This window comes from Vulpes vulpes, chromosome 5 (assembly GCF_048418805.1).
Source record: "Vulpes vulpes isolate BD-2025 chromosome 5, VulVul3, whole genome shotgun sequence".
NCBI lineage: Eukaryota > Metazoa > Chordata > Mammalia > Carnivora > Canidae > Vulpes > Vulpes vulpes.
Window position 1 is genome coordinate 10,561,419 of NC_132784.1, and position 21,665 is coordinate 10,583,083.

At 41.7% G+C, this 21,665-nt stretch overlaps 1 protein-coding gene across 6 annotated transcripts in view; it reads right to left on the reverse strand.

Annotated features, from left to right (window-relative positions):
- CFAP221 (cilia and flagella associated protein 221) overlaps nucleotides 1-21,665 on the reverse strand; it is a 102,049-nt gene that overhangs the window by 77,269 nt on the left and 3,115 nt on the right. For all 6 annotated transcript variants that reach the window (XM_072757558.1, XM_072757560.1, XM_072757556.1 and 3 more), the window contains exons 3-6: nucleotides 20,217-20,317; nucleotides 12,588-12,674; nucleotides 12,349-12,447; nucleotides 10,585-10,685 (exon numbers count right to left, since the gene is read on the reverse strand). In XM_072757558.1, coding sequence (XP_072613659.1) covers nucleotides 10,585-10,685; nucleotides 12,349-12,447; nucleotides 12,588-12,674; nucleotides 20,217-20,317 — 388 coding nt within the window. The remainder of the gene's footprint in view (nucleotides 1-10,584; nucleotides 10,686-12,348; nucleotides 12,448-12,587; nucleotides 12,675-20,216; nucleotides 20,318-21,665) is intronic.

Below are 21,665 nucleotides of genomic sequence, written 5' to 3' on the forward strand. Positions count from 1 at the left end.
AGGGCACCTGGGTGGCTCAGTCGGTTAAGCACCTGCCTTTACCTCAGGACTTGATCCTGGGATCAAGTCCTGCATTGGGCTCCAGCTCAGCAGGGAGCCTGCTTCTCCCTCTGCCTCTCTCTCTGACTCTCATGAATAAACAAATAAAATCTTTTAAAAAATATGGTAAAACATACATAACCTAAAGTTTACCATTTTAACTATTTTTAGGTATACAGTTTAGCACATTTGCATTGTTGTACAACTATCACTTCCGTCCTTCTCCAGAGCTCTTTTCATCACACAAAACTGAAACTCTGTCCCCAGTAAACACTAACTGCCCCTTGCCCCACTCCCCAGTCCCTGGCAATTGCCATCTCTTCTATTTTCTATATTTGAATTTGACAACTCCAAGTACCTCATATAAGTGGTTTCATACAACATAAAATAGCTTTTAAGAGTTAAACATTAACTTCACTAAAAAGTTAAAGTATTCATATAAATAATAAATACTAGAGAAAACAGCCATTACAACTCACTGGAGTTGCAGATAATGTGGAATAAGATGGGGTAAGAAGCAAAATTCAGGGGTGGCTCCTCTGAGTCAGGGCAGGGCCCCTGGCTGAGACCACAGAACACAGGGGCATCTGGCATCAGGAAGGAAGTCACACTCAAGGGAAAGGAAGCAACTGAGCTGTGATGTGAAGGGAGATGAAAAGCCTCCTGCAGGCTGATTTCTTCTTTTGTTGAGAAAAATATAGCATTTATTCAGAGAAGATAAAAAGATACACTAAAGACTACTGTTAGGCCTTTTCTTCGTTTAGAATAGAGGGCACAAGAAACCGCATGCTGACTGCCTTCAAAACATACCCCCTCAGAGCTCTGTGACTTACAACGTTGGGCCTGACACAGTCGGCAGGGCACCCAGCTGCTGGCTTATGGTCTTGCGGCTTACCCATCAGGAATTATTAGAACAAAAAGCTCACTTGGAAGAGGAGTCAGAGATGAATTTTTAAAGCAAAGCAACTTAGGTGCAAATAAGTTTGGTCTTGAAATGATAGTATATAAGGATTTTTTGTGAGAAAGATGGGGCCTATTTAAGAAAAAAGAGGCAATTCAGTTGACTGGTTGCTAGTTACCCTTAAGTATTCTTACAAGCATTAGATAATCACATTCTAGAAACTATTTTGTTTTGTTTTTAAATTTTATTTATTTATTTATTTGTTTGAGATTGATTGATTGATTGATTGATTGATTATGTATTTGAGGGAGAGTGAACATGTGGGAAGGGGCAGAGGGAGAGGGAGAGAATATCCAAGCAGACTCCCCATTGAGCATGGAACTCAACTGGGGCCTTGATCTTATGACCCCGAGATCAGGACCTGAGCAAAAACTGAGTCAGATGGAAAAAAAAATGACAATAACAACAAAAAACTGAGATGCTTAACTGAGTATGTCATCCAGGTGCCCTTCTAGAAACCATGTTAAAAGCACATATGTGTATGCAGGTATCACAAACCTGTGATGCTCAGCATGGAGCACAGAAGCAGTGGTGACCAGATGTGGCTGCTCAAACAGTGTTTGGTATGAGATTTGACAGCTGCATAAACCAAACAAGGACAAGGGGTGCCCAGAAAACACTTTCCCTTAAGAGCATCTCTCTAGCATTGAAAACAATCCCATGTTCGTCTTTGCTTCTTCCACAAATGTGCTTTGGGTAGATATGGAAACTCCTCGTGTTTTTTTTTTAAGATTTTATTTATATATTCATGAGAGACACACAGAGAGAGGCAGAGACATAGGCAGAGGGAGAAGCAAGTTCCCTGTGGGGAGCCTGATGAGGGACTTGACCCCAGGACTCCAGCATCATGACCTGAGCTGAAGGGAGACACTCAACCACTGAGCCATCCAGGTATACCCTCATGTTGTATTCTTAAATATCAGAATTAGGAACTGACCCTGAATATTTGTTGTAGAATTTAAAATGTAGAACATATTAAAGTTCTTACAGTTTAGTCCATGACACCAGCTTGGTAGTTTCACATAAATCACAAAATATATGTGCTATGGAATTTAAGGAATCATTCCAAGAACGTATACAAAGGCTAGAGGACCCTCAGCAACAGAAATACCCCACCTTTAATTACTGTCACTGATACACACACTCATTGCTCAAGATGCTGGCTAAACATTGGTGTCACTCTGTCCCTTAACCCCATGCAAACCAAGTGAGTAGTTTTCCAAATCAGATTTGTACAAAATCAAAGGGAGAAAAGCAGAGTATTATAGTCTCCTAGGTGGGCTTTAATAACGGTCAGTATTGCCTACCCCATTTTTAGTTTTCTATCCTTTCCATCACTTTTCCCAGGAGCCAAAAGTTTAGAATTCAACATTTTGTAAGAAAAACTTTAAAAAGACATAATTCAGGCCTTCCATGGAAAGTTCCCTTTGTTGACCGTCTCAAGTTGGCAGTCACTTCTGCTGAATGAAAGGGGGATGCATTTATGCCCTTTCATTATTAACATAAACCCCTATGGTATAGGGGATGATTTTCTTTTCTTGCTGAAATTCACTAAAAGAGGCTGGGTCAAGATAGTAGGTCAGCAAAGGGTTATTAAATCAAAGCAATTTTAAATATAAAATATAGTAGAATTTTTCATATAGGAGAAATTCAGGCTATTGGTAAGTGACAGTGATTTTTTTTTCTCTGAATACAAATTTTGAAGCAATTTGGAAATATAAGTTCACTATTGCTCAATAAACTCAAATAGGAATTGGAATAAAGCACAAGTGTGTCGATGACCTCAAGTCACCCTTGTCAGAATATTTCCATAAAATCCTGCTGCTCCTTCAAGTCAACTTTGGCTTAGGGACATAAAAAATGAGTCCCTAGTGTAAGGGGTGTGTTTCTCTGGATGAGTCTAAAAATGTGAACTTACTCTCTTTAAGTAGGAAGGGCTTCATAAAATCCTTCTGAATATTGATGTTGTAGTCATTCTGACCCCTTCATTCTAACCCAGTTAGAGCTGGTTCATGGGCCCTTCACACAGAGGCTCTTTACTGGCACAGTTCAAAAAGGGACCTGGTAGCTGTCTATGCCCATCACCCTCACTGTCGACCCTTCCCTCCCAGAGCTAGTTTGAGGATACACATTCTCTTGTGGTCCACATGCTTTCAAATCTAGGGGAGTGAGAGAACTAGGTTTCATTTAGACATCTTATTCTGACCTTGACTACCACATTTTCTGAAATGAGCCATGAAGTTCGCTGCCTAAGGAAAAGCATCCTTTGGTACGTTCTTAAACTTATAATATAGAAGTTCCAGAGATAAAAACATCCTGGCTTGGGAATGGTGTAGCCAAGAACCTGCTCTGCCAGTTAATTGTTAATGTGACCCTGTGGTTTACACAGCATCTGTAGCCCTAAGATGAACTCACAGTACCATGTGCTTTGGAGCCATAGAACTGCCTTACCCATGGCACCAACCAGGTCTAGAGTGGAAAATGCGGAAATGACAGGGAATCCAGGAGAGGACCCAGGTGACTTTCATGTAAGCTTGTCTATAGCACACTAACCAACAGGTTAATAGTCAGCTTTGGTGCGAGGAAGATCAGTTGATGCCCCATGGAGAGAAATGGCCAACTGACTGTGTTTGTTATAGATTTTGACCAGTTATTTGGTACCAGGTAGACACTGCTAGAGACACTATAGGGCTTGATGAATCTATACAAATCTTTTTGAAAAGATACCAAATTTCAGCACCTAACAGAAGCATGTTCTTATTTACTTACATCTATAGGAAGGAGAAAATTGTATTTTATCTACAGTAACAGATATGAAGTGATTATGAAATTTAATCAGCCATGGTGGTTAGACTACTTATAAAGCAGAATTTCAACATACAAAAGGGAAAGAGAGCCAAAAGTCTTCTGCACTCCACAGTGTTTAGTTTAGAGATGTTGGACAGAAACTGGAATGCAACTCTTTGTTATTTACAGAAGCTGTCAAAATACATTTTGCCAGATCCTAAGCCACCATGGTTGTTTATAGGTAGCTGGCAAATGTCCACGTGGAATTTACTTTTAGCAAGGAAAATTTACAACCAATCCAGCCAATGAAAATGTAGTTGATGAATGTATACAAGTCTACTTCATGATCTTGTAGGAAAGGTACTGAAGGCTATTCAGTCCTCTAAGAGGCGCTACCCAGACCATGGCTGCCTCTCCCCAAAGCAACATCAAAGTAAGAAAGCAGACTTGGTGTATTAAATGCAGATCCTATAACTTCTGGAAATTTTGTCTGAATGGGTTCGGCATGCAAGGAGAAAACACATTCTCTGAATCTATCTTCTGTTAGATTTGTTTTCCCATAACCGTTGTCTTTTCCCATAACGCACAGTAATTTTTCTTTAGTTATAGACATGGTTGCTTTCCTCTAACGTTTACGAATATAAGTGCCATTGGAACTCATACATTGCTGGTAGAAATTGAAGCATGCAGTTACTTTGTAAAGTGGCCTGGCAGTTCCTCAAAATGTTAAACGTAGAGTTCTCCTATAACCTAGTGGTTCTACTTCTAGGTATATACCCAACACAAATGAACACATATCTCCAAATAAAAACATACACACAAATGTTTACAGTGGTATTATTCAAAGTAGCCAAAAGTGTGGTATATGCACAGATTGGAATATTAAATGGCAATAAAAAAGGGACGCCTGGGTGGCTCAGCGGTTGTGCGTCTGCCTTTGGCTCAGGGCGTGATCCTGGAGTCCTGGGATCAAGTCCCACATCAGGCTTCCTGCATGGAGCCTGCTTCTCCCTCTGCCCATGTCTCTGCCTCTCTCTCTCGTTCTGTCTCTCATGAATAAATAAATAAATAAAATATTTTTTAAATGGCAATAAAAAGGATGAAGTACTGATAGAGGCTGTAAGTTACATGAACCTAGAACATTATGCTAAGTGAAAGAGGTCAGTCACAAAAGCTCTTCTAATGTATGCTTCCACTTGTATGAAGGTCCAGAACAGGCAAGTTTATAGAGATAGAAAGTAAATTAGAGTTTGCTTGGGACTAGGAAGTTTGAAGGAGGAATGAGAAATGGGTAATGGGTTTCCTTTTGAGGTAATGAAATGTTCTAAAAATTGATTGTGGTGATGGCTGCCTATACTAAAAACCACTGAGCTGGACATGTTAAATTAGTGAATTTTATGATATGTGATTTGTATCTCAGTAAAACCTTTTTTATTTTATTTTATTTTTTTTTTAAGTATAAAGGCCAAGAAAAAGAGAACCTCCTCCTGGACTTGCAGCCACACTCTCCTCCCTGCCCTGCCCCTCTGCGGACCTGCTAGTGGGCTGCTCTCCTCAGTTGGAGCACAGTCCCTGACTGGCTGTTCTGGAGCTTGCCCCTCGGCTATCAGCCCCATCACTCAGTGTTGGAAGCTTACCTTCAACTTGGCCACTGGCCTTCCCACTCCAAGCTTCTCATTGCAATTTATCTATATATTGTCTACCTTTGCTGATGTGTGAGCCAACCTGTCTGGGTCTCACTTGTGTGTTACTTAGGGAAAAATCTCTTTGGTGATGATGATGGTGATAGCTACCACAAATCAGTAGCTACATGCTAAGTGCTGTTTTTACTACTATTATGTATTAAAAACTTTCAAATATTGTTAACTATTGATATGTTCTATTTTAACCTGTTTAATCCTCAGAACAATTCTACAGGTAGGTACTCTTTTTAAAAAAAGATTTATTTATTTTAGAGAGAAAGGAAAAGAGAGAGTGTGCACAAGTGTAGGGGAGGGGTAGAAGGAGAGAGAGAATCTCAAGCAGACTCCATGCTGAGCACGGAACCCAAAGTGGGGCTCAATCTCATGACCCTGAGATCATGACCTGAGCCAAAATCAAGAGTCAGATGCTGAATCAACTGAGCCACGCAGGCGCCCCTACTAGGAATGTACTCTGATTTTTTTAAGGTTACTTATTTGGTTGACCACTTCTTCCTTGTCTTCCAACAATCTAAAACTTCCCTAGAAAACCATGCTGGGCTTTAGGTTTCCCATGAGGAGGTACAAATGGAAAGGCTAAGGCTGAACAGCTATGATGGGAACAGGAAGAGCCAGAAGCCAGATGGCAAGCAGCCAGGGGTCCCATCTCTGAAAGACACGGTGATGCATGGGTGAGAGTGACAAAGCAGAAGGAGCTGCTCGCTGGATTTGCCCCAGGGTGGGGTGGGGTGGGGAGGAAAAATGGGTGAGATGGGACACAGGAGCCGCCAGGCAGCTGGGACAAGTGTAGGGCACAGCATGGGCAATGCATCCACTTCTGCCCACGTCCACCCCCAATCTGATCTCACAAGCAGCCCCTGCAGAAATGAATGGAGCCATGTTGGGGGTGTTCATGGGCACAGGGGGTAGGGCCTCATGCTGAGGCACAAGAAGAACAGGAGCCCACTGCATTCAGCACCGCTGGAGATGGTCCAATGGGCCCCCCGGAGGGGGGGGGTGGAAACACTGTGATAAGAACAAAAATGAGGTCTCAGGGAGACCAGAGATCACAAATGAGGTGATTGCTTCTTCCCGTGTGTCTGGGCGGTGGCTGGGAGCAAGTCTGCCCTTTAGGGAGGAGTATTTCATCACCGGTAATATTTAGAGTTGTTGGCGCATGGTGATATTCAAAAGCAGACTGATTACTAGAAGGCTTTGTTGTCTTTAATTTTTTTTTTTTGCAGGGGCACTTGGTGGCTCAGCAGTTGAGCATCTGTCTTTGGCTCGGGTCGTGATTTTGGGGTCCTGGGATTGAGTCCCACATCGGGCTCCCAGCATGGAGCCTTCTTCTCCCTCTGCTTTTGTCTCTGCCTCTCTCTGTGTGTCTCTCATGAATGCATAAATAAAATCCTAAAAAAAAAATTTTTTTTCTGCAGACAATGATCTCATATTATTGCTTATGTGTGGTGAGACCACTCCCCAACCTGCCTCTTGCTGTACCATGGAGAGAAGCCTCCTCCCTAGGCCCTGTCCTGTCCTGGGGAGGGAAGGCAACCCGGAGACAGCTAACCTGGTGCACTACCCAGTTACAGCACAGTCCACCAGGAGATTGTCACCTGGTACAGCTCATATCAGCTTAACTGGTTATGGAATCCACACCATCAGTCAGAAGTACAGCTTCAGAGCTAGATGAAACCAGAAGGAGTATTGATGAGGGGACATCTAAGTCAAGGACCAGTTTGCTTGCTGTAGGTTTCTAGTAGATGCTGTTGGCACGCTCCTTCCCCAGCTGGTGTACTCATCACCTAGCTCTGGAACTGCTGTTGCTTGACCTTTCACCAGTGAAATACCCTTGGCTGGGATCTGGGCAACCCCCATCCCTATCCTTCACTCATTTGTAGGTAACACCTTAATGTGTCATATGCAAGGAATCCTTGTTTCTGCTTCAAAAAAAAAAAAACTGGCCTGAGACCCTCCTGCTACATATACATATTTGCAACTAATGGCTATGTTTAAACTGTCCCAGGTGTCCTGGGGGAGTAGGGGGGTGGGGATGGTCCTGGCCAAGCCCCCTGCAATTCCCTGCATGGGCCCAGTCACCAGAGTGAGGTTTCTGAAAAGTGGATCTGACCGTGCTTAAATATTTCAGTAGTAAAAATCTAAAATTTCCCAGCAAAGCCTATGAGGCCCTTCTTGCTCAGCCCCTGCCCTGCTTCCCCTGCCATGGATCTTGCAATCCACATACAGTTGCACGAATGTTTTGGACAGGCCTAAATGTGCTGTGCCATTTCACACCTCTGACTTTGGGCAAGCTAGCCCTGCCTGGAACACCCTTCTTTTCTCCTATTCTGTTTCCTTCTTCTGCTGGCTGATTTCTGGTTGTCCTTCAAAAACTCAGCTCAGACATGTTCTCCTCTAGGAAGTTGTATCTGAGCTCCTCCATCCTGACTGCCCCCGACTCACTTCCCACTGTGCTGGGTTAGGTCCTTCCTCTGAATACACCACATTAGATGTTAGAATTGTCTGCTTAGTCATGGTATCAGCTCTCAAGCATCTCTGCATACTCAATACCTAATGTGGTGCCTGGCACATACTAGCATTCAGTAAACCTCTGAAGAGTGAGTGAATGCTGAATAAGGAACCCACTCAGGTGATACCTTCAACCTTCAAAGTAGCCCACAAAGAACTGAGAACATTTCAGGTGAAAGCCCTTTCAAATGCTTTCCTTCCGTCCTGCTACCCAACATTTTAAGAATGAATGCAGCAGGGGATCCCTGGGTGGCGCAGCGGTTTGGCACCTGTCTTTGGCCCAAGGTGCGATCCTGGAGACCCGGGATCGAATCCCACGTCAGGCTCCCGGTGCATGGAGCCTGCTTCTCCCTCTGCCTATGTCTCTGCCTCTCTCTCTCTCTCTATGTATGACTATCATAAATAAGTTTAAAAAAAATATTAAAAAAAAAAAAGAATGAATGCAGCAGAGGACAGTTTGGATGGTTAAGAGTTGGTAAAAAGCCATTAAGTAAAGTGCATTAAGTCTTGGGAAGACATTGCCTGCTGCCAGAATGTTTAGAGGAAAAGAGGAGCATGCTTATCTTTTGAAGGATTTTTAAAAATCTCATACTACTATATACAATAACTTGGTTTAATAAACTGTTTGGCTGAGATTTTCATTCGATTATAAATGAAGGGCATTATGTTCAGAATAGTTTGGGACAAGTTTCTAGGGAAGTTGCTAGATTTATGTATTAAGAACGAAGACTAATGTTTGCATTACAAGCCACATCGTTTCCACCAGCTTATTAGATCATTGTACTCAACTCCTAAGCCTACTTTATTATCCAAACAAAACATAATGTGAAATTTGTGGAGGGGAGAAAGAAAAGAAGAAAGGAAGAAGGAATGGAGGGAGGAAGGAAGGAATCATGAACTAGGAAGCTATCTGTTTCCTTCCACTTGGGTTTTTGTAAAAGTTGCTATGTTCGCTCATTTAAAGGAAACAGCTATGTTTGGCCTCAAAACACATAGAGTGGGTGGGTCCTGCCAGGAGGGATTCACCTTTGCAGACCACTTAGTACTAATAGGCCTGGGTGAAGACAGGAAGGTTGAGGAGGGAAAGGGGAAAACAATGGGATAGAGTTCTGGCAGAAAATGTCAGGGGAAAATAAATAGAGGAATGGGAGAGCAAGAGGCCAAGAATATATGTCAGTGAAAATGTCAAAGTTGATAATACCCATTGTTGGTAGCGATGCAGGAAATCAGGAATTCTCATGCACTGAAGGTGGGCCTGTGAATGGGTACAACCATTCTGAAAAACAATTTGGCATTACACAGTTAACACGGAACTCGTGCTAGACCTACAATTCCACTTCTGGATGTATACCCTGGAGAAAATCTAGAATACGTGCCCCAGACCACAAACAGGAATATATAACAACAGTGCTGGTCATGGCCAAAAAAAAAAAAAAAAGTGTTAACAACCCATAGGTTCATTTGAACTAAAGCAGATAAAAAAACTATGGTCAATCCATTCAGTGGAGACCCCAGTAGTGGTGAGTTAACATGGCGAAACCACAAAACCACAATGTTGAATAAAAAAAAGCAACTTACAGAAGAACTTACATACAGTATGATTCCATTTATATAAAGAACACACACTGGCAATGTGAAACAATGTGTTATTTAGAGCTGCGTAGGTATGTGTCGAAACTATTAAATCAAAGAAATGATTATCACAAAATTCTGAGTAGAAGCTGCAAAGTTACTGGTCATGTTTTATGTCTTAAAGCCCGTGTTCATTATATTATTACCATTCAAACCTTACAGATGATTAGACATCTTTTTGTAGGTATTATTTATTTATGGAGGGAGGAGAGCTCAGGACATTATATATTTCCCAACCAGTATAGAAGTATTAACAACTGGCGTGGTCATTATATATCTTTATCTAACAGTTCAATATCCATCTTTTTAGATCTCGAGAGACAGGTAGTAGGTATTTAATAAATATTTACTGAAAAAACAAACCCAAGACATATCTTAAATTACAATTGGAATCTTTAACTATTTTTCCAATAAGACAGAGGTGAGGAATCTGAGATTTCGCTTGAATAATGACTTTCTATTCTCTCTGCTTTCTCATTCAAAACAGAGATTGGTTAATGAATGGGCATGTGATCCAAGTTAGTCTAATAAGACTTAATCCTGGGACTTCTGCTTGAACACCCCCAACCCCTTTAGCCCCTACCACCCCCATTGCCAATAGTATTTGAAACTTCTGGCAGCTTTCTTACCCCTGATAGGGGAGTCTTTTGTGAAAGGTGCCTGCACAGAGAGAAGCAGAACCAAGAAATGAAGAGAGTCAGGTTCCCGCAAGCTGATTTAAACCCTTAGATCCAGCCATGCCTGAAGATCCACCTCTTGGTTACATGGCCCAGGGTATTCCCTTTCTATTTAGATGTGGGCTTTTGTTTTTGTCTTGCCTTTTCAACTATAAGTCCAGTCTAACTCAGCCACAAGCATAACCTGGCATTAGGAAAAATACAAATCTAAGTTTCGATATGCATGTCTCTTAACTTTTCATGACCTATGACATTTTGGTAGTTCATGTTTGTAACTCACCTTTCACCAAGGAGAACGTTGGATAGATTTATAAAAGAGGGAAAGTCCAGTGTGTTGGCGACAGGATAGGCATGGATGGGAATAAGCAGAGTCTCATCTCCCTAAAATTAATGGGGGAAAAGAAGGTGAAGTTTACCATACTGGAGGCTATAATTTTCAAAGACGAACTTGTAGATACTTTATTTCTTATGTTGTTTTCTATCGCTAAAAAATATTTCCTGGAGAAACCTGAGTGCTTACTTATAACATTAGAAATACTGAGCTTTCCTAGCTATAAACCAAGTGTAGGAAGTTTTAAGTACATTTCCTCCAAGCAGTATTCATTATTACCCAGGAAAGCTAAAGATAATGATGCCTTCATGTAGATACAAAGACAGTAATCTACCTGCTTCTATTTGAGAAAATTATAAGCAAACACAATCTTTAGTAGCCTGAGACATAGAAACCATCACAGAGTTAGCTAATCCAGACAACACCCATTGGTCAACAAGGAACTGACATTGGGTACAGAGGGCTGCTGGCTGTCCTGGTTAATATATGACCTTGAACAAGACCTCTCCAGCCTGTTTCTTCCTTTGCAAAATGGGAATATTTCTGCCTTCACTTGAAAGGTATTCTTAGGAATTGAAGCAGATGATGGCCTGAAAGAGTTAAGAGCACTGTGTAAGTGCAGATAGGTATGATTAGCGTTACCATTGAGTAGCAGGAGATGTGCCCTGGCACTCTGTACCATACCTGTCCCTGAGATTCATCTTCTTGGTACAAATACTCCTTCTGAAAGCATACTCTAATTTTGTTTTTATTTTTTTATTTTTTAAAAATATTTTATTTATTTATTCATGAGAGATACAGAGAGAGAGGCAGAGACATAGAGGGAGAAGCAGAAAGCCCAATGCAGGATTCGATCCTGGGACTCCGGGATCATGCTCTGATCCAAAGGCAGATGCTCAACTGTCTCTCAAGATATAAAAAGATGGATATTGAGCTGTTAGTTATCCCATCTAATTTTGTTTTTAGTTTAGTTTTTTAATTTTCTTTTTAAAGACTGAAACTCATTGGTTACTAAAACATACTCTTCTACTTTAGTTCTAAAAAATTAAGTTTAGTTCATCTTAAGGCTTCTTGACTTGTAAGAGCAGGACCTAGGAGAGCAAAGGGAAGCGTAGGGGGTATTGTCTGGAGAAAGGGATTGACAGCATGCAGAGCTGGCTCTGGCTGGAGGCCACAGGATGAACTGGGCAACCTAGAAAAGTCTCATAGGGACTCACATGGCACAGCCATCTGGGGTCAGGCCACACAGGCTCCTCCCTGCAGACCCCCAGAATTGCTTCTGAGGACATTCTTACATGACACCATCTAGTCCCTAGGGTTTATCATCATAATTCGGGCGTGTTGCTAATTTGGTAGCATAGCACTTAAAGGAGTTTATTTAAGGTCTTTGAAAAAGACTTTCTCAACTCCTAGCACTACATGCATGATAAATAAGGTTTCTGGGCCAGGGCAGACAGAAAACCTGAAGCAAATGGCATCTCATGGCTCTGTCCTTGTTCTTGGTGGCTTTTGTACCTGGAACCCATGTCACTGGACAAGGACCCTCTATGCCACTCATACTGGCTGCCCAAGGAACCCATGCACTGGGCGAGAAACCAGAGAAAAACTACACAAAGTTCTCATTCCATTCCTCTTTGTTCTTCCCTCAGGATATAGGTTTTGACATCCCCCCCCTCCCTTAACCCCCTAAAAAACAATTTTAAGAAAACTTACCTGACAGTGAACCCGAATACAGTCATAATAGTATCGCCACTCATCTGGAGAAAATGTAATGGTGATTGTGAGGGACAAGCCGGGGACAAGGCAGTGTTCCTAGAAGACAAGTGGGTTCAGGGCACACAGCAGGGCTGTAGAAGCAGCACACTACACACCCATCCCAAATAGATCCACCACACAGAAAGCCACAACTCAACAAAGAACACCACAGAGAAGAGGCAACTGGACATGCTTACCTTTTTCACATACTTGATCTGAAAATATTTGGTCTGAGGGGGTAAGATATGCACATGTATGTCTCCGTTGGAAATATTGACCAGATTCTACAAGAGAAAGAAGCACTCAGAGAAAACGTTGTTTTATCTATCTGCATATTCACTTCATTTATTTATACCTCCTTTTGTTTCTAAAGGGATTTGAGGAGATAGAACTTGTTTAACTTTTTAAAAGATTTGAAATGCACTATACACCATTTAAAGAACAATGAACACAACACTATTTACAAGTTTTTAAAAGTAGGCTCCCCCAATGTGGGGCTTGAACTCATGACCCTGAGATCAAGAGTTGCATTGTCTACCAACTGGGCCAGCCAGGCACCCTGAAAAGAATACCCTGTAAAGGATAACAAAGTATACTCAAGTGCCTTCTGCCTAGATTAGGGCACTTACCAGAGCCTCAGTCCCCAGGCACGTATCCTACTTATGTACCTATCATCTCCAATCCTGACTAGTTACCATGTGTGCCTTTTTGTTGAGCTCTGCTAACCTCAAAAATAAAACTTCCAGTTATCTTGCCAACAAAAGTGAGTTTATTCAGGAATAACAGAGAATTGTAAACCAGGACAAGTAGGATACTAAAAAAATCATAGACAAGTCCCCAGACCAAGGGAGAGGAATGGTCTTTTATGGGGGGAGGGGGCAGTATTGTTATAAACACAAAGTCCAGTGAGTAAACTGGGAGTTTGAAGTATAGGGGCTTAGTTGTGACCGTCCCTCATTGGCTGGGCAGTTGCTGGGGAAGAAGGAAAACTTTCCTTCTTCCTGATAGGATAGTCAAGCAATACCTAATGTAAGGACTTGCAAGTCACATCTCTTCCTGTTGGGTCTGTAATCACAGAGGAGTGATGGGGCATGACAGCTCTCCCTCCTAGCCTCCCACCTCCACTATGAACCATGTTGTCTTTCATTAATGAATTTTCACAACTCCATTTCATTCTGTGATTCAACTAAGAAGCCAGCCACCCACCAACTTCCACAATTTCTCAAATTACATGCCACTGATCCTAGGGGCCCTGCAACACTTAGGTGGTCAAAAAAAAAAAAAATCAGGAAAAAGCATGTGGCTAGCGTAGCCTCCAATCCGTCCCTGGGGTAAATGGAAAAGAAGTTGGAAGTCAGGAGTTCTCTGATGGTGGCAGGAGAGGGCCACTCCTGTGAGGCAGGACAACCTGCTGCATAAATTAACTGGGTCTCTCAGTAGAAGTGTTTCCCCCTTTGCTTGAGATGGGATCAAGAACCGTGGGATCTGGGCATTTGAGCTTCACCTGGGCCAGGGGACAGTTAAGAGGCCTTTGGTTTCCAAAGTCCAGGCCAGAGGGCGGGCCTGTCACGGGGCCCATTGCCCAAGGCCTCATGTTCATTGAATCCGTAAATTAAAATTCAGACATTATTCCTGGATGAGGTTACAGTGGTGTTTGCATTTGTTAAAAGTTATTTGTCACCTGTAAACATTCCTAAAGTGACCCTGTTCTGTACCCTGTTTTGGCATAGCTTTTCTTTTTTTTAATATGCTAAAAGTTAAAAAAAAAAAAAAAAGTTCTCCAGGCTGCTCTGGACCTCCAAAGTGCCCTGCACAGGGGCAGTGTTGGGGAAGGTGTGGGCTCTTGGGGCCCTACCCACAAGATGGTCCTTCCAAGAGAGACTGGGGAGACAGGTATGCTGGGACCCAAGATGTCCGGGGCCTGTGCCCATCACACCTAGAATCTTGGGGTGGTGGGACCTGTCTGGGGACGGAGAAGTAGCCACGCAGCCCCATAGCCTGGATGTCTTGGCAGAGAACTCTGTCCCCATGCTTGTCATCAAGGGAGGCCCTCAAGTTGGAGACCTTGAGCCAGAGTTCAGGAAGAACTGGGAGCAGAGGAGGTTATATTGGCTGTCACTTAAAAAAAAAAATCCAATAAGGACAGGGAAACAAACAAGGGTATAGGGATTGCTTTTAATATGCATCTCAAGGGTGGTTAACCCTAGAAGAAATCAGTAATCCGCACTCCGGGAGTGCTTAGTACACACTGCAAGATCCTAATCCAGAGTCCTTATTCCAGAGGTGGCTACTAAGAGCATGTCAGTCCTGCTCACCTGAACTGACACTGGAAGGTCTACAATATAAGCATAGGGGATGTTCAGGATATGTGTACTAACTAGAACTTTCCCATAAGGGCATTCCTGCTCTTAAATAAAAGAGATCTGAGAATCTGGTGAGCCCAGAGCCCAGTATACTTTAGAGTGACTTCAAAGACCCAGAAATCCCTTTTTTGCACAGCACAAAAAAGTTCCGTCAGCCAGTCGGAAGGCTGGCCAACCCTACCAACGGATGATACTACTTGTGTTGCTAGCAAAGCTTCCTTGCAAGGAATGGTGGCTGGGCTTTCCTGGAGCTTGCAAGTATGGCCATTCTTTTTTGCCTGCTTGCTAGCAAGTGTCATATGCATGCAGAATTTCTTCTCAGACCTGTTTTCATTGCAGTAGATGTACCTAGTAGCAAGGTTGGTGGGAGGGAACGTATGGCTCCCACCTCTGGTCAGAGTTGGATTCTCATTATCTACCTGACAATGAGAAATAACTTCATGGGTTTAGGTCAATTTGCAACAAGCAGCATCATAGTCTAAAGACCAGAGGTCTGTGCTCTAAGCTGCTGAGCCAGCTCAGCTGTTCCAATATTCCTGGATGGTCCCAAGGAAGGAGACAGGTGCTGGCTCTCCTGAGACTGGAGATGCAGCCAGCACCTGTGGGTGATGGCTGAGCCACATCTTGATTTAAAAAAATACAGGGATCCCTGGGTGGCGCAGCGGTTTGGCGCCTGCCTTTGGCCCAGGGCGCGATCCTGGAGACCCAGGATCGAATCCCATGTCGGGCTCCTGGTGCATGGAGCCTGCTTCTCCCTCTGCCTGTGTCTCTGCCTCTCTCTCTCTCTCTCTCTCTCTCTCTCTCATAAATTAAAAAAAAAAAATACAGAAACCTCAAGCTTCTTCCAACCTGACTGTGGCAGAGCAAATTCAAACACACCCAACTACTCATTTGTATGTGAAGGCTGAGCATTGGAATTTAGTAAAAATATCTACATTGTCAAATGAATAAAAAATTAGCAATAAAAAAAATACTGAATTAATTTCTTAAAGATTTAAACAACATAAGGGCACCTGGGTGGCTCAGTCAGTTAAGAACCCAACTTTTGATTTCAGCTCAGGTCATGATCTTGGGGTTAAAGATCCAGAGCCCCCAAGTTGGGCTCCACACTGGGCATGGAACCTACTTAAGATTTTTGCTCCCCTTCTCCCTCTCCCGCCACCTTCTCCTCACACCCCACCCCTGCTTGTGCATTCTCATTCTCTCTCAAAAAAAGAAATTTAAAACTTAAAAATTAAATGGGTGCCTCGGTGGCTCAGTTGGTCAATCCTCCGACTCCTGATTTCAGCTCAGGTCATGATCTTGGGGTCCTGGGATCAAGCCCCACATCCAGCTCCACACTTGGAGGGGGGCATCTGCTTGGGATTCTCTATCTCCTCTCCTTCTGCTCCTCCCCACAACTGGCTTGTGTGCAAGCACTCTCTTTTTCTCTAAAATGAATAGATGTATCTTTAGAAAAATTTTTACAAAGAATTAAAACAACATAGATCCTATTCATGATAATAAAAGATGTATTTGGCTATGTATTGAGGGAGTGGTGTTAAAGGCTGCAATAGGGAATTGAAACTAATATTATTTCAGAACAGATCAGCCTAAGGAATTGTTAATTTATGTGAGATGAGGCTGTATAGGCTAACAACTTTGTTTTGGGTTGGCAACATCAACACCGGTTGTCTCATGAGAAAACTAATTATTTACTTACTAAATACAGTTTTCCAGACAAACAAAATCTTTCTACAGAGGGGAGAAAAACAATTTAAGAGATCTTGTTTTGAGAAAATTGTAAAACATTCTTTCAAATTTTAAAGTAAGTCAAAGCATTGATCTTAATAAGAATCCAAATAAAACACTTTACATCCTTTAACTATCTGGATCAATCTCAAATGTTAATGAACAATTTATTGTGGTTTTAACCCCACATTCAATCATTGCATTCTTGGGCAATTTGCATAGTTTCCTGTAGCAAAACCAAGATAAAAGCAGAGCTGGATTTTCCCTCTTGTTTGGCAGAATCTCAAGGTAACTGCCTTAGCCTTCCACTTAATTTTGCTGGTGGAAATAGGAGGCTGGCCCTCCCAAGATTTCCCAGAATGTTATAAAGATGAAATCATTTTGTACTTTTATCTATGCCTGTTGTTTTAATGTCTGATAGAAGCAGTATGATTATTTAGACTTTACACTGCATTTACTTGGAGTAAGTCTTCACCAAGTCACTCTCTTCCAGTAAAGTGAATTCAGTGTCATTCACAAGTGTTTACTGAGTGCCTCCTATGTGTTAGGCATTGTGCTGTATAAAAGAGACGGTGTCTGCTCTACAACAGAATGAAGCTTTTATTTTCCTCCCCAAACCCTGCAATCCAGGTAAACCAGATGGTATACTAGTGCCCAAATATGCAGCATGCACCATGAACCTCTCTCAACATCCTCCTTTATGCCCTGAATATCTCCTTCCTACTTCTCTTTCCTTTTAGGCTATCTCAAGTGGTTTCTCTTCTATAAGCTTTCTTTTCTTTTTTTAAGGTTTTATTTTTAAGTAATCTCTACATCCAATGTGGGGCTGGAACCTATACCCCAAGATCAAGAGTCACACGCTTTACTGACTGAGCCAGCCAGAAGCCCTTCACAAGCTTTTTTTTACATCATGACCAGTAAGCTCCTGGTCTAAAGATGTTCAACATCATTAGTCATTAGAGAAATGCAAATGAAATGTACAAGTAAAAAAATACAAATAGCGAGTTGAGCAGACAGCATCTGCTCTTCTGCTCTGCTGTCCTGTCTGCTGCTCCCTTGTGGTGTATTCAGTAAGCTTTTATTTCTTAAAAAAAAAAAAAAAAAAAAAAAAAAAATATATATATATATATATATATATATATATATATATATATATATATATAATGAGTTGAATGGTGGCCTCAAGAAAGTATGTTCACATTTTAATACCTGGAACCTGTGAATGTGAACTTATTTGGGAAAAGGATCATTGCAGATTTTAAGTTAAGGACCTTGAGGTGAAATCATCCTGAATTACCTGGGTAGGCCCAATCCAGTGATGTATCCTTTTAAGAGAAGAGAAGACAGAGAATCAGAGGAAGCCATGTGAAGGTAGAGGTAGAGAACGGAGTTATGTAGCCACAAGCCAAGGAACATCTGCCAGAAACTGCCAGAGGTGAAACAAAATTCTCCCCAAGAGCCTCTGGAGAGAGCACAGCTCTGCTGACACCTTGATTTTGGACTCTGTCCTCCAGAATAAATTTCTGTTTTTTTAAGATCCTCAATTTGTGGTCATGATAGCAGCCACAGAAAGCTAACATAATATACAACCCAATAATTCTATTCTTTGGTATATATCCAAATCTAATTCTACTGAAAATATGTCCACACAAAAACACATGCATGAATGTCCAGATAGTGTTATTCATAATAGCCTCAAAGTTGAAACCCAAATGTCCATCAATTGTTGAATGAATAAACAAAATGTGGTAGAGCCATATAATGGAATAGCATTTGGTCATGAAAAGGAACAAAGTACTGATAGATGTTATAAGCTGGATGAGCCTGGGAAACCTTATGCTAACTGAAAGAAGTCCCACAAGATTACATGTTATATGATTCCATTTGAAATGTCCTGAACAGTTAAATCCATACCAACCTAAAGCAGATTCATGGTTGCCTATAGTAGGAGTAGACTGGGTGGGGGGAATAAGGAGATTGAGGGAACTGAGTGAATTGTGTATTCATTACATTCATTATTTATTATAAACAGTGAGCAATTACGAAAGATAATGATTTTAGATCTACCCTATCGCCACTGAGATGTCAAACCTAATACCAGGAAAAATAGGCTCCAAAATCAATTATTAACCTTCATCTTTGAGGCGGTATTCTAAGAAATACATCCTTGTAGGCTGATGGGTGGATTTCCTAAATCGCTGTTTTAAATTGTAACCCTTAAAAAAAAAAAGTAACCCTTTTCCTTAGGGGAAACACTTGGCACCTAACGGTTTGTCTCTGGATTTATTCTCTCTCTACCCACTTCAATGCACAAAAATGGCATCCTCTGTTTGTTGGGAACTGCCTGATAGAAACCTAACTTCACTTCCTGACAGCTTTAGCATTTGTCAGCTTCTTCCTCTTGCTCAGAGAAATCTAACACAAGAGTTGAATTCGTTCTTAAAATGATCCACTTTAAGACATGGCTTCTAAGAATGCATTACATCTAAAAGTAGAGACTCTCGTGGTGTCTGGAGACAGAGCCAGAGGGAGTACATCGTGTACAGAGCCAGAGTCTCAGAGGGCTCATGTGAAGGGAGCCTGCCTCTGCCCCACTCCAACCACACACAGAGGTCATTTTGCTCAGATCCAGAGCCCAGTGGGAGTAGTTCTGAGATGTCCTGCTCAGTGTGACCTTAGGGGATCGATGTGAGGTCACCAAGGTTGTAGAGCTGACTTAAATCTTCAGGTCTTGGGGCACCTGGGTGGTTCAGTAGGTTAAGCATCTGACTTTTGATTTCAGCTCAGGTCATGATCTCAGGGTTGTGAGATCAAATCCTGCATCAGGCTATGGGCTGGGTATGGAGCCTGCTTAAGATTCTCTCTCTCTTTCTCCTTCTGTCCCTCCCTACTCTCTCTCTTAAAAACAAACAAACAAACAAACAAACAAACAAACAAACAAAAAAACAACTGTTCAGGTCCCTATAAGCATAGAGGTTAGGAATGTTATAGCCACCCAGAACCCACCCAGTCTGAACATGCAGGTCAATGAAGGGAACCCAGGAAGCTCTGTGGTGGACTGCAGCCCATCCTTTTAAATGTCCCTTCTGGAACCTGTTCAGTAGAGCTGACCTTTGCCACCCAGACATGGCTAAAATCTATCTGATTTCTAGACCTGACCAGAATGGCTGATTTAGGCATGGGCATTGGACCTGAGCAGGTGAAACAGAAAGCTCACTGGAGCCTCCTAGAAGAGGAATACCCCTTTCCCTGGTGGTGTAGGCTGGACCAAGCAGGCACTAGTTTGGAAGAGGGCAGCTTAAGAGTCAGTCGGTCTCTATCACTTACTAGCTGTGTATTCTTGAGCCAACTATTTAACCTTCTGGAATCCTGGTTTCCTCGCATATATAATGAGAATAATAGAACAACCTCCACAGAGCTGGTATAAAGGATGAAATTGCATCATGTGAGACATAAAGCGTAGTTCCTAGTTCCTAGCCTCTAAGAGTCAGTTAGCCATGACACCTCTTGGGAAAGAATGCTGTGAGGAGCCTTTGGAAGGGGGAAAGTAGCTTCTCCAAGGACACTGGTGTTACTTAAGAATTTCTCATCCTAGAACCCCCTTTCTGGCCCAATTTAACATCTGCACTTCTGCAGGTGCTGCTGTTCTTTAAATGAATGAGTAATATAAATGCAGAACATTCATGTCATTTCATTACTATGATTAATTATCCCACTTAAAAAAATACCTACCAGAATCTGTTGGTGTTGTTTGTCTACTTGATAGCCTCCAAAATGCAATATGCCAGGTTTTGCCTGTATGACCTTATTTTTCAGAAGATTTGCATAAACCTCTATAAAAACAATGTAGATAAGTACACCATGAGATGAGACATAAAAGAAAATATTAAATAAATGAAGATCCTATTAATGTGGGCTCTCTTTAATTTAGGATATTTTAAGCATATGAAAGTTTCAAACAGAGGATACAGCTGTCAACAAGATTAATGATCTATTCCAAATGAACTGTACTGCTTCTCCCTCTATTTTTACACATCATTTGGGAGATGTTATCATCACAATGCAAATTCTCATGTATTGTTTATTACCTACTAAAATAATCAGCTCTTCATTTTGTACAAGTCTTCATAATAAAACACGAGCTTGTAAGAGCACGCACCCTATCTTTGCTGCTCCATATGACACTGAGATTACTTATTATGTAATGAACGCACAGTTCAAAGAATCCAAACACCAACTGCTTAGTTTTGTTACTGTGTATTTACCGGTTATCATTTGATTTCCTCTGAATAGAATTACAATGTGATAGAATAATTGTAAAGCTCTGAATAATTATCGCTCTGGACAGTAAAGTCTCAAATTGGATTAGTGTAATGTGAATGTCTTTCTTTTTTTCTTCAGTTTTGAGAACAAGGTTAAAACAGCCGATCTCACAAGAGTGTCCAGATCTAACTTGGACTTTTCCCAGCTCTTTATTTAGGCAGGAGCAGGGGCGGCACTGAGAACCCACTACACAACTGTCTCTGTGCTTCCGCTGCTTATGCCGGGCATTTGTTCCTAATCCTCACTCCAGCGCTATGCAGTAGGTACTATTTCCATTGTGCAGTGAAGGTGCTGAGACGCAGTGAGATTAATCAACTTGCCCATAGCTGGTAGTTTAAAAATCAAGCCTTGGTCTGTTGGATTCCAACCACTAAACTGCCTTCCTCAACACCAATGCATTGTCTGGTTTCTTACAAGTCATGACCTTTCACCTTTGGCTATCACCAAACCCTATGAGCCACACACACCCTCCCGCATTGTTTAGCCTACTGTGATTCTTGTAAACATCTGGAGAGCATATGAATGATTGGTGTTCTTGCTCCTTACCAGGTGAGCTGACACTGTCATCGGCTTTGGGCCAGACCAAAAGGCTGGAATGGGGTAAGGATGATGTTTCTGGGGGATGGGTAATTTCTCTAGGTTATTTGATAATTTTGTAAGTATTGAAATGAACATTATTTGATAAATTTTTTAAATGCTGAACATTTTCCTTCAGTTTTTAGGGCTGAAAAATAGACATCAAACAGGTATTTTTCTGTTAATGCCCAGAAATAGTCAAATATACTAATTTGCACTCAATAGGTTCTACAGTGACAAGAGCCACACCAAAATATTACATTTCCAGAATTTTCAAAGGGC